We start from the raw sequence: 12,686 nt of genomic DNA, 5'->3' as shown, positions 1-12,686 counted from the left end.
CAGGAGGAAGCCACAGGGGTTTCTTCTTCCTTTGATGCCTGTTCCTTTACATGATGTCACGGTTTAAAGCTGGGCCGGCTATTAAACCTGTGGCAGATGCTCTCTGTTAACCCTCCCCCCAACACCTGAAGGGAAAGGGAAAGGGAAAAGGGAGAGAGACTTACGGGTTGGAAAGTTAAAACAGTATTAATAAATTATAATAATGAAAAAGAGTATAATAATAATATTGGAATAATCAAATATATACAAATATATACAAAATCAAGATCGGGCTCCCCCGATGTCGGCCCCGTCACCACTGGCACTGCAGGGCAGGCTCCAGGAATCATCTGAAAGGAAAATTGGTCTGGTTTAGGCTAAACCAGGACATATGAGCACATCAAATTGAGTTTTCCCTCCATTGTTGGAAAGAAACCACCCTAATGAAGCCAGTCTGGCACTGCCCACAGTTTTGAGTGCTTGTATTGTCAGCTAAGTGGTCATTTGGGTTACCATGCATCCCTTCAACACATTTTTATTATAATTAAACATTAACAAAAACTGGCTACCATATTGCTTGAGTCCTGAGCACGGCTCTGCATATAAACCATTACATGACATTCTATTGAACTTTTTCTTGTACAGACGGTATCTAACAGCTCATCCTGCACTGTTGTTTTTGGCAAGTTCACTACAGCATATAATAAATCAAGGAAAGAAAAAGCTTTTTGGCCTAATGTTGTACAGACTGCTGTAATGTTAGACTACAGAAAGCAGTTCTGTTTTTAGACATCCTTTTACTAACCCAACATTCATAATTTATGATTTCACTGTAAAGTTCCTGCAACACTACACCAAAAGTAGTGCTGCCCTTTAATTAAGTGCTCTCAGTAGGGAAAACGTGAAACTGATGTGCAAAACATATCGCAGTACAGAGTGATTGATAGTGATTACTTCTTTATGAACCCAGCCTGAAGGTCTGAACTTCCTGATGGGTAAAATAGTCCATGGGGCTACTTCCTGAGATGCCTAGTGGGGATCAGTCAGTTAGCAATATCTGAGGAATTCCTGAGGCACATTTCAGAGGCATTATAGCAGCAACTTTCTATTTCTTTCTGAATTGTGCTTTACATTAATAATTACCTGAATAATAGCTCATTGTAGAGATTATATTTTAAGGATTTGTTGTTATCATCATAGCATTATAATTTGCATGAACTGGGACTTGTGTAAACCCCTGTGTTTTTAATGCCTGCACGCCCAAATCTGAAAAAGCAGAGTGCATGGCAAGAGAGACTGCTGTATGTATCAAAGTTACTAAATATTATTTAGTATTTAAGACATAGGTATTTTTTTACTGATACGTGCAGAGTATTCAAAGGAAAAAACAAAACTCTGATGTGGAATACCATTTTTATTCATGGAATCAGGTATTAATGACATATATCAATTCAACATTGATTAAAATTTGAAAATTAAATGGAGGTCAAATACTCTTTCCCATTTTGCAGTGAAATTAACAGATTTACTTGTGTTGAAATCACAGAGATGGGAAGTTCACCGAGGACAATCACGTAAGTTCATTTTCCTTTTTGCTTGATAGATTTGGCCCTGGGTTAGTCATCTACTGGTACGGATTTATTGAAGAGCTGGACTGCCATCGGGAACGAGGTATCCTGCTGAAAGACTGCTTTCCTACTGACATTGTGACTCTGCGGCACAGCATGGCTCAACGCTGATGTTGGGAGGAAGAGGTAAATCCGGAAGCAATTTTACTTTCCTGTGGTGTAAACTAATGGCAGCATCTGCCCTGAACTTCAGCTGAACTCCTGCTGACTGCCCTTATGCTGCTGCCTCTTTACACAAACATCAGGAGTTTCTGTTTTGCTTCAGACCTCTGTTGTGATCAGCCAAAAAAGACAGAGACAACCCACTCATTATCAGCATTTCTGTCTCTGTCAAACAGCTAGTTTCTAGATACTCATAATCTTTCTTCCTTCTGGATGCCGCCTTCTAGCATTCCAAACGACAAAAATGCAGAGGGGCTGAAAGGTGTGACTTTCAGTTCTTATCCCTGTTACAGAGTCACCTTTAAAAATAAGTGGCTTTTTTATGGTTTCACTCACAAGTTTGTTCAGTGCTAGTGATCTGACTGAGACACCTACACTGATGTGGAAAATTGGTAAAGACTGTTATTCTGAGGCTTAAAATAATATAATGCATAGCTCATAAAGCCCCAGTGGTAAGACAGGATCATATAATTTCTGGCTGTTTGTTAGAGTAAATAGCCAGATTTTGAGAGAATAATTGATATCTGTGTTTTGTCACTATCTGTTTACTAAATTCAACAACAGAATCCCAAGTTAACAACTAAAAAATAATCTTAAGTTAGGGGATTTTTAGGGGGGGTGAAAGTGAAGAGCAAGGATTTATTTTATGTATATGAGCCTGTGAAGTGTGGGGTTAGTTTTGTGTTTTGTCTTTTCCTCCCCACCCCCCGAGGAATCTATACCTAAGAATTTTTCTCTTAACTAACTCTAAGGAAGGAATCTGTCTTGACCCCTGTAGGTACTGTAACATGCAATTTTCTGGCGTACCGAAGTCCGAAAGAACAACGTGCAGCAGCTCTCTCTGTGGGTTATTTCTGAAGATTACCATCCTGGTGTTCAAGAAGGGGAATAAAAAAAAAGATAAAACAGTGGTCATAGTGGATCAGTTCCACACGACAAAAAAAGTGCACAAATGGGCATGTTTCCTGCATACTTATGTATTCTTATAAGAGCATTGTTTTTCTCTTGTTGGAACTGCCGAGATCAGAGGTACAGTGAGGTGGGTGTTAGCCCTCCTTGAAGTTTTGAGGAGTTTGATCTCATTCTATTTCCATCCCCATCGCCACTCAGGGGGGCAGTACTGGGCCTCAGGTTTGTGCTCTGTTAGAGATTTCTTAATGATAGCAGCTTATTGAGCTTGACACTCTTTAATACTCCTGTCTTTGCTAACTAGCATTCAGGAAAGGACAAAATATTTTAAGAAGTCAATGAGAGTTTTGCATGTATGCTTACCATGTTCAGATTTTTAGAGAAGTTAAGCAGAGGTACGGATTCTGTTCTAGAATTAAAGGTGTAATAACAGTCTCCCTAAAGCACAAGCTGATAACCTCTTCCATAAGGAAAGGGTCTTTAAAACATTACAGTGCATATTCATAATCTTTTCCAGTTGAGGTGATACTTTGTGCGCCTGTATGATTTCAAAAATCACATGCAGACTTTTTACAGTCTTGCCTTGAGTTAAAAGAAAAGGTATTAATCCTATTCAGTTTTTTTCAGCTATAGTTTTCAGATGCATGTGCAGTATTTTTATTTTGAATTTTTACTTCTCACTTTAACACTCTTTGGTAAGTTTCAGACAGGAGTTTATCATTTTGACTCATGTTCCATTTTCAGGAAAATATATCTTTAGTTTTCCTAGTACTCTGTCCCTAGCTGCAGACACAAGCTAGTATAGCTCCACTGCAGCGAGTTATTGTTGCATAGAGATTATTTTCTTGGGTTTGAATGTGTTATAGTGGGAAGATTTATTTTTTAAAAAATATTCAAACACCCATAACTCATTTATGTTCGACTATATAAGGTATTGTGCTTAGCTTATTTATCTGACCAACTTTAATGATCTGCCCGTAAAGATACACAGAAGCAATCTGTGAAGTGTACCTGCCTGATGCTACACAGAAGCTGCATTTAGGGTGTTGCTGCCCCTGGGACTTTTAACTGTGGTTTAGGTTAGTGGAATGTGTAAAATCACAAAGAGAATAAAAAAGAAGAAATAACTGAGTATTACCGTAGTAGAAAATTAAGAAGTAATGGTTGTCTGAGTAAAATGGGTTTTAAGGGCAAACTGAATTTGTTTTAGCTAGTGCATATGCTTCCTGTTTTATGAAATCATTTAAATCAGCTTTTACATGATGCACTAATACTACTTTTTCTTTTTGAATAAATTAAGTTTATCTGCACAGATGTTGAAAATTCTGCTTAACCTCCATCAAAGCTTTGCTTTATTTGTTTTTACATTAAACAAATTTATGTGGGGACACACACAGATAAATCAGGTTAGGCTTGTATTTGTTTATTTATTCCTCTACCTAGTGCTGTGACATAACAGGTTGGAAAGCAGTACAGCTGTCTTTAATCAAAGCTTTGACCTCATCTTTATATATTGCCCCCTTTAAGGATCTTTGTATTAGAATGAGGATGAAATAAGCCACAGAAGTGTACGTACTGTACTAATTTCGTTACATGCTATCGAGCAAGCTTTGCCACTACAAAAATTATGCTGTGTCACTATTGTAAATGCTGAAAGCAGAACATTAAAAAAATTAAGACTACTTTGTTATTCCTACTTGTATCTTGCAAAAAACCCTCATTTATGTATTTTCTCTATCAGATGTAAACAACTTTACTATTAAAGAGGAGAGACTACTGTTTGTTTGTGGGTTGTTTGTTGTTTTTGTTTTCTTGAACAACGCTGTAGTCATTAGAACCTTAACATTAAAGCCAAATCCAGTTTTATGGAGTATTCTGTAGAGTGTGTTAATGAATTATGCCAAGCCAGAAAACAGAAGTGTGCATAAAACTGAATGATGTTCTCACTGGCATATATAGACTTGCCAAGCATCTGCTCTTAGAAGCACGGTAATAAGGCCTGTTCTGAGCTTTAGGAATTTATGTAATTGTGTTGAACAGGGAAGTAAAACTTCCTTGTATAGGAGGAACAGCACAATGGTGGGTCACACTCTAGTATAAAAAGAAATCATTTTTTACCATTCCTATATTCTAAAGCCAGCTCAGAGGGGAATAAAACTTCTGATCTAAAGCTGAAGGAAAAGGACCAAATGTCTTACTCTGCTTACCTTATTACTATTTTATCATGTTAATAGAACTGATAGTTCATGCATAATTTTCATCCTATTTTGTCATATTCGCTCATTCAAAAAGTCATTCTTTCCTGGTATTTGCTTTTGGATTTCTCCACCATCTAGACTACTGCAGAAGACTATTTGTGGCTCTTTCCATTTGCCTTTAAATCCTCCCTTTTTAATTTTCCATCTTTTTTAACCATTTCACATTTATTTATTCAATTTATTCAATATCTTGCCATTTGCCCTTGTTTCCCCTTTGAAAAGTCTGTCCTATGTTTTCTACCACCTCCTTCTGTTTCTGATGCTACATCTGAAGAGTGCTGTTTCCAGTTCTGTATGCATTTGGGCTGACCCATCCTCTCAAGCAATTTTGCTCTTACTCTAATTTAAATAGTAGCTTTAGGTATCAGGGAGACTGTCCCCAAATTTCCACACTGCATTGTAACAGAGAAGTGTTGTGATGCTGTTCTTCATTCTCTTGGTTTGAAATACAGGTCATTTCTGCATTAGTGCAGCATAATCACTCCTGTATTGAGAGCAGAGCTGTACAAAGGACTAAGTTAAGAGCGCATCTGTGCTACTAGGAAACAGGCATAGCCAATATTAGGACTTCAGCTGTTACAATGGTCTCTTTCATTAAGGGGACTTGCTTTCTGCAAGTTCATGCCTGGCTTTTGCAGCACTTCTGCAAGGAGGTCTGTTGAAGTCAAAGGTTTAGCTTTCCTCCTGTGTCAAAATCTACTTGGCTCACACGGGAGAAGATTGCCAACTCCCTATTTGCAAACCACATTCATTCTGGCAAAAGCTGCATCCTACAGGTTGTTCTTATTTACCAGAGTTGATTGCAACTCCTCAAGGGTCAACAAAAAGTATGCAGCATTGAACTCGATTCTTCCATTTACTTCAGCTGAAGTAGTCTCGCTATTCAGGTAGCTTCTGAAAGGATCTTCTGCAGTTAATATGGAACGAGAATAGCAGTTGTTAAAAACATGCTTTTGTTATTTTGAGGATGAGATTATAAATATGTTAAGACAAATGCTGCTCAAGTGTTCATTTAATATCATGGAATAAAATAGGAGGCTGCCTGCAAAAACAAACAAAAGAACTCTTCCTATCATGTTATTCTAAGTCACAAAGGGCCATTTGTTATGAATTTGCAGGTTATTCAGAAATAACCATTTTATTACATTGACAAAAGAAGAAACCTCAAGGGCTTGCTCTTTACAGTGGTGTGATAGGAACCTAAAGTGTGCCTCGTGAAAAATGAGCTAGCTAACAATGGGAGCTTGGCAGCAACTTCACCATTTATAGAGAAACCGTCTATCTAGTACGATCTGTATAAAATAGACCTCGCTTAGGTTAGGGAAAGGTCACAAGTTACACAAAGTTTGGATAGTCTAAATGCGTTACTCAAAACTAACTCTCCTGTGTATAGTAAATATTATTTGAACCTGTTTTATTAAGAACATGCCAGGATTCAAAAGATTAAATAAGGAAGATGTAATTATGAGCTAAATAACAAACAGAGCAGTTTTAGTTCCCCTTGTGTTTTTCACTTTCCTGCTATTGTTTCATATATGGCTGTTTGTTATACAAAGAGCAGCTTAGGTCAGCTACTATAAATTATGGGTTTCGTACAATAGTAATCTACCGAAATTATTTCAGAGCTGGATCAAAGAGCTTCAAAAGACTTCTCCAAAACTTTTCCACATAATAAAAAGACTTCATTTTGATGCTCTGTTTTTATAAGGATTTCTTAATTTAGAGTTGTGTCTTACAGTATTCAGCTACTTGCATTGATATTATGTTATTGGAACGAGACCTGCATAATTTATTTGCAGCCTCAAATAAGCGTGAAATGGTAATATCAAAAAAACCTCTTTTTAAATAGTTTACCTGGTGCATTTTTCAGGCTAGGTTTTTAAGCTGCTCTAAGCGAAAAGATTTTTGTTTTTTTGCTTTTTAAGAAAAACAGTAAGATTTCAAGTGAAATTTTATCTTTCTTCCCTTTACAAACATACAAATCATATGTGCCATGATAACAGTCATTCACAATGATAACAGTAATTCTGCTTAGTAGGTTTAGCTGGCATCGTGTCCTGCTGTAAAATGTTCACCTGCTCTCGCTCCTCGAAAGGCTTTCACCTCGTCTGAACAACCGCACGTCATCTGTGCAGATCCATAGATGCAGCACTTGACGTCAAAACAAAGTGAAATGTCAATGCAAGTGTATGGAGACTGAGTAACAATATTGAAACCATGTCAGTGCACATCTACAGAGATGACCTTACTCTGTCAGTGTGATTTTAGGAAGATCACTTTGAAATGTTAAAATGAAATGAAACTAAGTCAATTAGGTAATAATAGTTGAGGTTCAGGGATTAATTGGGGGCCTAAGGTGAAGCCAGTGACCATTAACCCCAGCTAGTTATTAATTCTCAGAGAAATATCCCTGGCTAAGGTTATTCTCAGTATTAGAGAGTTGGCAGGTTTTTTCCCTATATTGTGTAAATACTTTTTGCTGTTGCCTCTAACTGTGATGCCACAAAGTGTGGTGTTGAAGGGCAGTATGAGGCACATTAGTGCTAAGTTAAGTTTTCATAGAAGGTGAATCCACCTAATACCAGACAAACACTTTTTTTTTATATAGACATTTAACAGATTTATCTTGATGTCCAGCTGACTGTCTATAAACAGACAGATTTACTATAATGTATTCACCTCTAAACTTGCTGAATGAAAATAATATGAACGCAGAGAAGTATTCATTCACACAGCAACTACTATTTGCATGGCCCGAGTATTCATCATTAACATAAAGGAGACGTGTAAAATGGTCAAACAATAACAGTATTAAATAATTATTTTTGAAAATGCCTAAACAAGCACCAAGTCAAGGTTCCAAACTTTATGCAAATTTAGGTTTCCAGAGTGTATGACCGTAGCATTAAGACACAAATGTGCAATATATTATTCATTTAACACTATCAATGAGCAATTCTTGCCAAGATCGATGCCTCTTTGATCCAATGTGCTATACAAACACATACCCGGTCTCCCTGGGTCTCTGTCCTAAGGAGAGATGACATAGGAAACCAGATCAAAGGAATACATTTGTTTTCTTTTTATATATTTATTTATATAAATACATGTACATTTATATATAAATATGTATAATATATACATATAATTATTTTTGATATTAATAAATACCAGCTACCCTTTCTCTTATAGAGGTCCCTGTTACTTGTTTGCTCTTTATAGGTGTGTTGGTAGAGGTCTTCAGGAAAGGGCAATAGATGGACACTTATCCCTGTCGTGTAGGATGGTATCCCATGTTTAAGTAAGTGTTGATGAAAGCACAGAGGCGTTTCTGCAAATTGACAAGTGACAGTGACGTCAAGAGAGCATGACACAGAAGAAGAGGTGAGCTGCACCTGAAGGGGGGCAGGCCTGGCCCTGCTGAGAGCCAGCGGGTTTTAGAACTTGAACTGAACATTTTAGGGCTTCTGTCTCCAGCATGAAGCTGCACGAACACATCTCACCTCACAGAGTGCCTCAGGGGCACTAAGAACATTTCTGAAAGCACTTTGAAAGTCCCAGTAGAAGAGTACTGTGGAAATGCAGGCTTTATTACCAGCAAATGTTTTCCATTACAAATGGATATATTGGATTAATTTGGGTTTTTTTTTTTTTGCTTTTCCATAATGAGCATTCACACCCCACTCCATTTTCTGTTCTGCCTCAGCATGATAGCTCCATAATGAGTGGAAAAACATAAAAATTAGTCTAATCAGTTTGTTTCCATACACACTTTAAGCAGGCTCATTTTAATGTGTTTGGCATTGCATTACATACAAATGATGAAATACATTTAGAAAAAATAGTCTGGCTACATATCATGAAAAAAAAAAAAAAAGAGTGTAGGTGCAGTTGGGTTTCAAGACATACCGTTTCATCCTTCCTCTGAGGCAAGACTGTCTATACAGATCAGCTTAAATGTCTGTCTAATCTGTTCTTAAAAAACTCCAATGATGGAGATGCTTAGAAAGATTATGGAAATCCGTTCCGCTACCCATCTTTATTTAGTTAGAAAGATTTTTCCAATGTCTTACCTCAATCTTTTTTTGCTATAATAAGCCTGTTAGGTCTCATCCAAATATAAATGAATACGAAAAATAAATCTGGTGGCTGCTTTTCCTGACCTTTTCCATGTTTGAATATTGTTTCCTCAGCTAAACACCATGAACTCTTCCAACATTTTTTGTAGAAAGTTTTGAGCTTTATGATCATATTTGTTACTTAACACTTGTCTCTTCCAGTTTGTCTATGTTATTTTGTTCTAGTTTTAGAAACACAATATCTTCCGTACAAGACTCCTGCAAATACATTCCCTCAATGACAGGTTGATGGCTTCCATTTAATCTGGGGCCCTTTATCATGCCCACAACTTGATTTGTCCCAAATTCATCATTTTTTTCATCCTATTATTGTTATCTTTCCTGCACGTACTACTTGCTAGTGCATTTTTAGAGTTTTAATTTGCTGACTTCAGACTACTTCTGTGATCTGTTAAGTTTAGTTTTAATTCTAATCTCACCCTTTGGAAATGCTTAAATACTTGGTGTGATTCACAAAGTTTTGTACATGTGTAATCTGACTGAAGTCAATAAATTAAAACATTCAATATTTCAAGTCTATTACATGGATGAGTTTGATGGATGGCTGTCACCAATAAAATACAACACTAATGGGATATATCCATCATAGGATATGCTCATAAAACACCTAATACCAGTCTTCATAGTCAGAGGCACATGGCTTACAGCTCAGTTTGTGAAGTAAACACTTAAAATATGTAGTAGGAAAGAGTCTGCTAAGTGGAGCATGCAGCAGCAACGTGTTCTTTTGCTTAGGTGTACATTTGCCATAAATGTCCAAACTCTCAAGTCTCCCAGTTGGCTTGATCATCTTAGCAATTCAGTTATCACTAGCCCAATTACTCGGCTAGACTGATGAGCTCATACTGACTTGTCAAAAAGTTGGAGGCTCCAGTCGACACAAGTTTTCCTGTGCTTTCATTTCACCCCAACCTTTCTGTAAGGTTTGCTGTAGGCAACCAAAGAGGGTAAGAGCTGTATGAGTTGCTTGTTCTCCAGCAAGCCTGAGCCCCTGGAAACTCAGCAACATTTTCTGGCATGACAAGATGTGTCATAGGAATGCGAGATAATAAGTGTCATAGATTTACCTTTCTCTCCTATTTACCTAATCCATGCTGTACCTAGCTTGAAACAATCCTGTCCATTAATGCTATGTATAACAGTTCTATGCTCCTTGACCAGAGACAGATAACTTACTCAAAGCTAATACTAACTACAGACAAAGAAGAAAATTAAGTATCTAACATTTGAGCAACAATGGGGAGTTTTAATTATGTCCCAGATGAGGTAGCTGGAAAAGTAACATTGAAGAGTATTTAGAGGGAAAATATGTTATCACATGTTATAGTTAGCCTTTAGTGTGTAATTTGCATTCTCCCCATTTCCACTTTAAAAGCTGCACAACTTTTTCCTTCATTCTTCAGTTACTCAGCCACAAGAACTTACTTACACGAAGCGGTCAGTTTGTAAGAGCTCTGCCACGAAGGCTCAGGAAGCAAACTCAGTTGGATTTTTCTTATACTTCCTCATCTCTGCCCCAGATGTGTTAGGGGCTATGAGTCTGCTTCTGGTTTCTTTCTTGTCCTACCCTACATCACTTTATCGCTAGGTTAGATCAGAAACAGTGATCTACTGGCATCTGTGTTCAGCAGTATCACGCTGATGGCTGAGCATTTACGTTGTTATTCTTGCTTGGGGACTGTATTTTATTCAGCCTTATTGGTCTCCTGCTGAGGTCTTGTCACGTTAACAAGCTAGTTTTTCCAAAGTAGGGAAGGTGATAAGGTCTCATCCCTACTTTCTGGGACACGCTCTTTAAAAGTTAAAGTGACTTTTACTTATAATGACACAATGTCCATTTTGCAGATGCACATGCTGTGGCACAAGGATGGCAAGTGCCAGTACAGTGAGCACCGAGCAGGAAAATAAGTTCTTGAGCTTAAACAATGAGTTCAAAATTGCTTTACATTTCCCAGCGCTCTTTCACTAATGAAACTTCTTCGCACTCGCCCTATAGGTTTTTTTCCTCAAAATTTTTTTTTCATGTGTTAATAACACACTTCAGTTCTATTTTCCTAAAAGACCTGTGCTATACTATGCTTCTTGTTACCTTCTACATTCTTCCGTACTACACTGTTTATTTCTGTCCGTTTCTTCTTTCAGAATCACGTACCTAATCCAAAGCTCTGCTTGCTTCATGAAGTGAAACAAAAGCTTCCCTCTCTCACATGCCAAGCCTGGCCAAAGTTGTCCTTGTAGCTTAGTGGCTGCTCCTGAAGAGAGGCATTCTGCAACCTTCTGAAGGACAACAGATGGAAACCTCACTGTCACCAGAGACTTAGCAGCTGTGCTTTGCCCAGTCCTGGCTTGCAAGACCCTCTCAAGAAGCCCCCACCTTTCTGGGTCAGTACGCAGGTGTCCTGTTACCCAGAGAGGGGAACAGGGTTTCCTCTGCTGCATTGCATTCAATAAAGGGCATTGTCTTTTAAATCGAAAGCAACTTCATTCTCCCAGTGTTCTCTGCTAGTTGTGTCTAGGATACTTGCTTTTTTTTTGTTTCCAGTTTCACTAATGAGGTTTTCCATTATTCTTTCCTTTATGCAGTTTTCACTGTTTTCTCTCACCTGATTCAATTTGCCATCTCCGCTATTCCCTTCGCAAGTGTTTTTAGGATAAAAAAAAGTGTTCTCAAAGGCATAGTAGCCAGCATGTTTACCCACAGTGACACCTTAAAACTCTAACGTACACAAGTTGTGCTTTTAAGTATGTTAGCCAGTCAAACGCATTACTGTGCTTCCCACTGATCCACGAACAATGTTAAAGCACGACTTCCTCTGTTTAGCCCTTGTAGGGCAAGCCCATAAGTGATGGCTTCCTGGTTTTATAAATACTAACAGCTCAACAGCAAAGCATTTTCTGATTTCTTGGCCTCATATTTCCTTCAAAGATATCAAAAAGTGTTTTCCTGAATTCTTTGGCAAGGCATGTTTGACGTGAATCAAGAACAGATGAAAACAAAGGAAAGGACCCATCATAAGGATGAAATCCCAGGTTTGGATCCAAGCCTTGACAGTCCAGTGACAGAACCACCAAACTATAACTCTCTATTTTGATAGATTTAGTTGGTTTTAGCATCTGGCTCTACAGCATTGAATCAGCAATAGGATTAGTACTGACCTTAGCAGAACAAGGAGTTCGCCACACTGGCTTAGGGCCTGAAAGCAGTTTTACAACATGTTCCCATCGTCTGCAGTTTTACTCTGGTTTCTCACCGTCTCTCTCCTCCTCACTGCGGTGCTTTCTCTCAGCTCCACAGGTCCAGATTGAGAGGCAGCTTGTGAGACTCGTATACTTAGCTAGATGCATTCCATTTGCCAATGTGCAAAAAATGAAGATATTTTTAAATAATTGTTTCACTGTCTAGTTTGTTTAATCTTTCTGCATTGTTCTCACTTTGGAAAGTTCCATTCACCCACATGACTGGAATAATACCTCCATCAGAAACACCCTCGATTCAGTTTATCTGCTCAAGTTGTGGAGCCAGATCTTCTCCTGTGCTGTAAGTCAGCACTCCTTCAGCAACTTAAGAAACCATTTATGTATTTGCTGATTTACAATTATTAAAGCTCTGG

At 37.9% G+C, this 12,686-nt stretch overlaps 1 protein-coding gene across 4 annotated transcripts in view; it reads left to right on the top strand.

Annotated features, from left to right (window-relative positions):
- CDIN1 (CDAN1 interacting nuclease 1) overlaps positions 1–11,524 on the top strand; it is a 140,227-nt gene extending 128,703 nt beyond the window's left edge. For 2 of the 4 annotated variants that reach the window (XM_068398254.1, XM_068398256.1), the window contains 2 exons: positions 1,583–1,733; positions 2,548–4,459. In XM_068398254.1, coding sequence (XP_068254355.1) covers positions 1,583–1,718 — 136 coding nt within the window. In that variant the 3' untranslated portion in view covers positions 1,719–1,733; positions 2,548–4,459. Of the gene's footprint in view, positions 1–1,582; positions 1,734–2,547; positions 4,460–8,158; positions 8,321–11,217 lie in introns of those variants that run through there. The other 2 variants (XR_011047955.1, XM_068398255.1) reach the window with 2 other exon arrangements.
- The last annotated feature ends 1,162 nt before the right edge of the window (positions 11,525–12,686 follow it).

The sequence above is a fragment of the Nyctibius grandis genome, chromosome 4, assembly GCF_013368605.1.
Source record: "Nyctibius grandis isolate bNycGra1 chromosome 4, bNycGra1.pri, whole genome shotgun sequence".
In the NCBI taxonomy this organism is placed as follows: domain Eukaryota; kingdom Metazoa; phylum Chordata; class Aves; order Nyctibiiformes; family Nyctibiidae; genus Nyctibius; species Nyctibius grandis.
The sequence above is the reverse complement of the archived record's forward strand: the minus strand, read 5'-3'. Positions and strand labels throughout refer to the sequence as shown.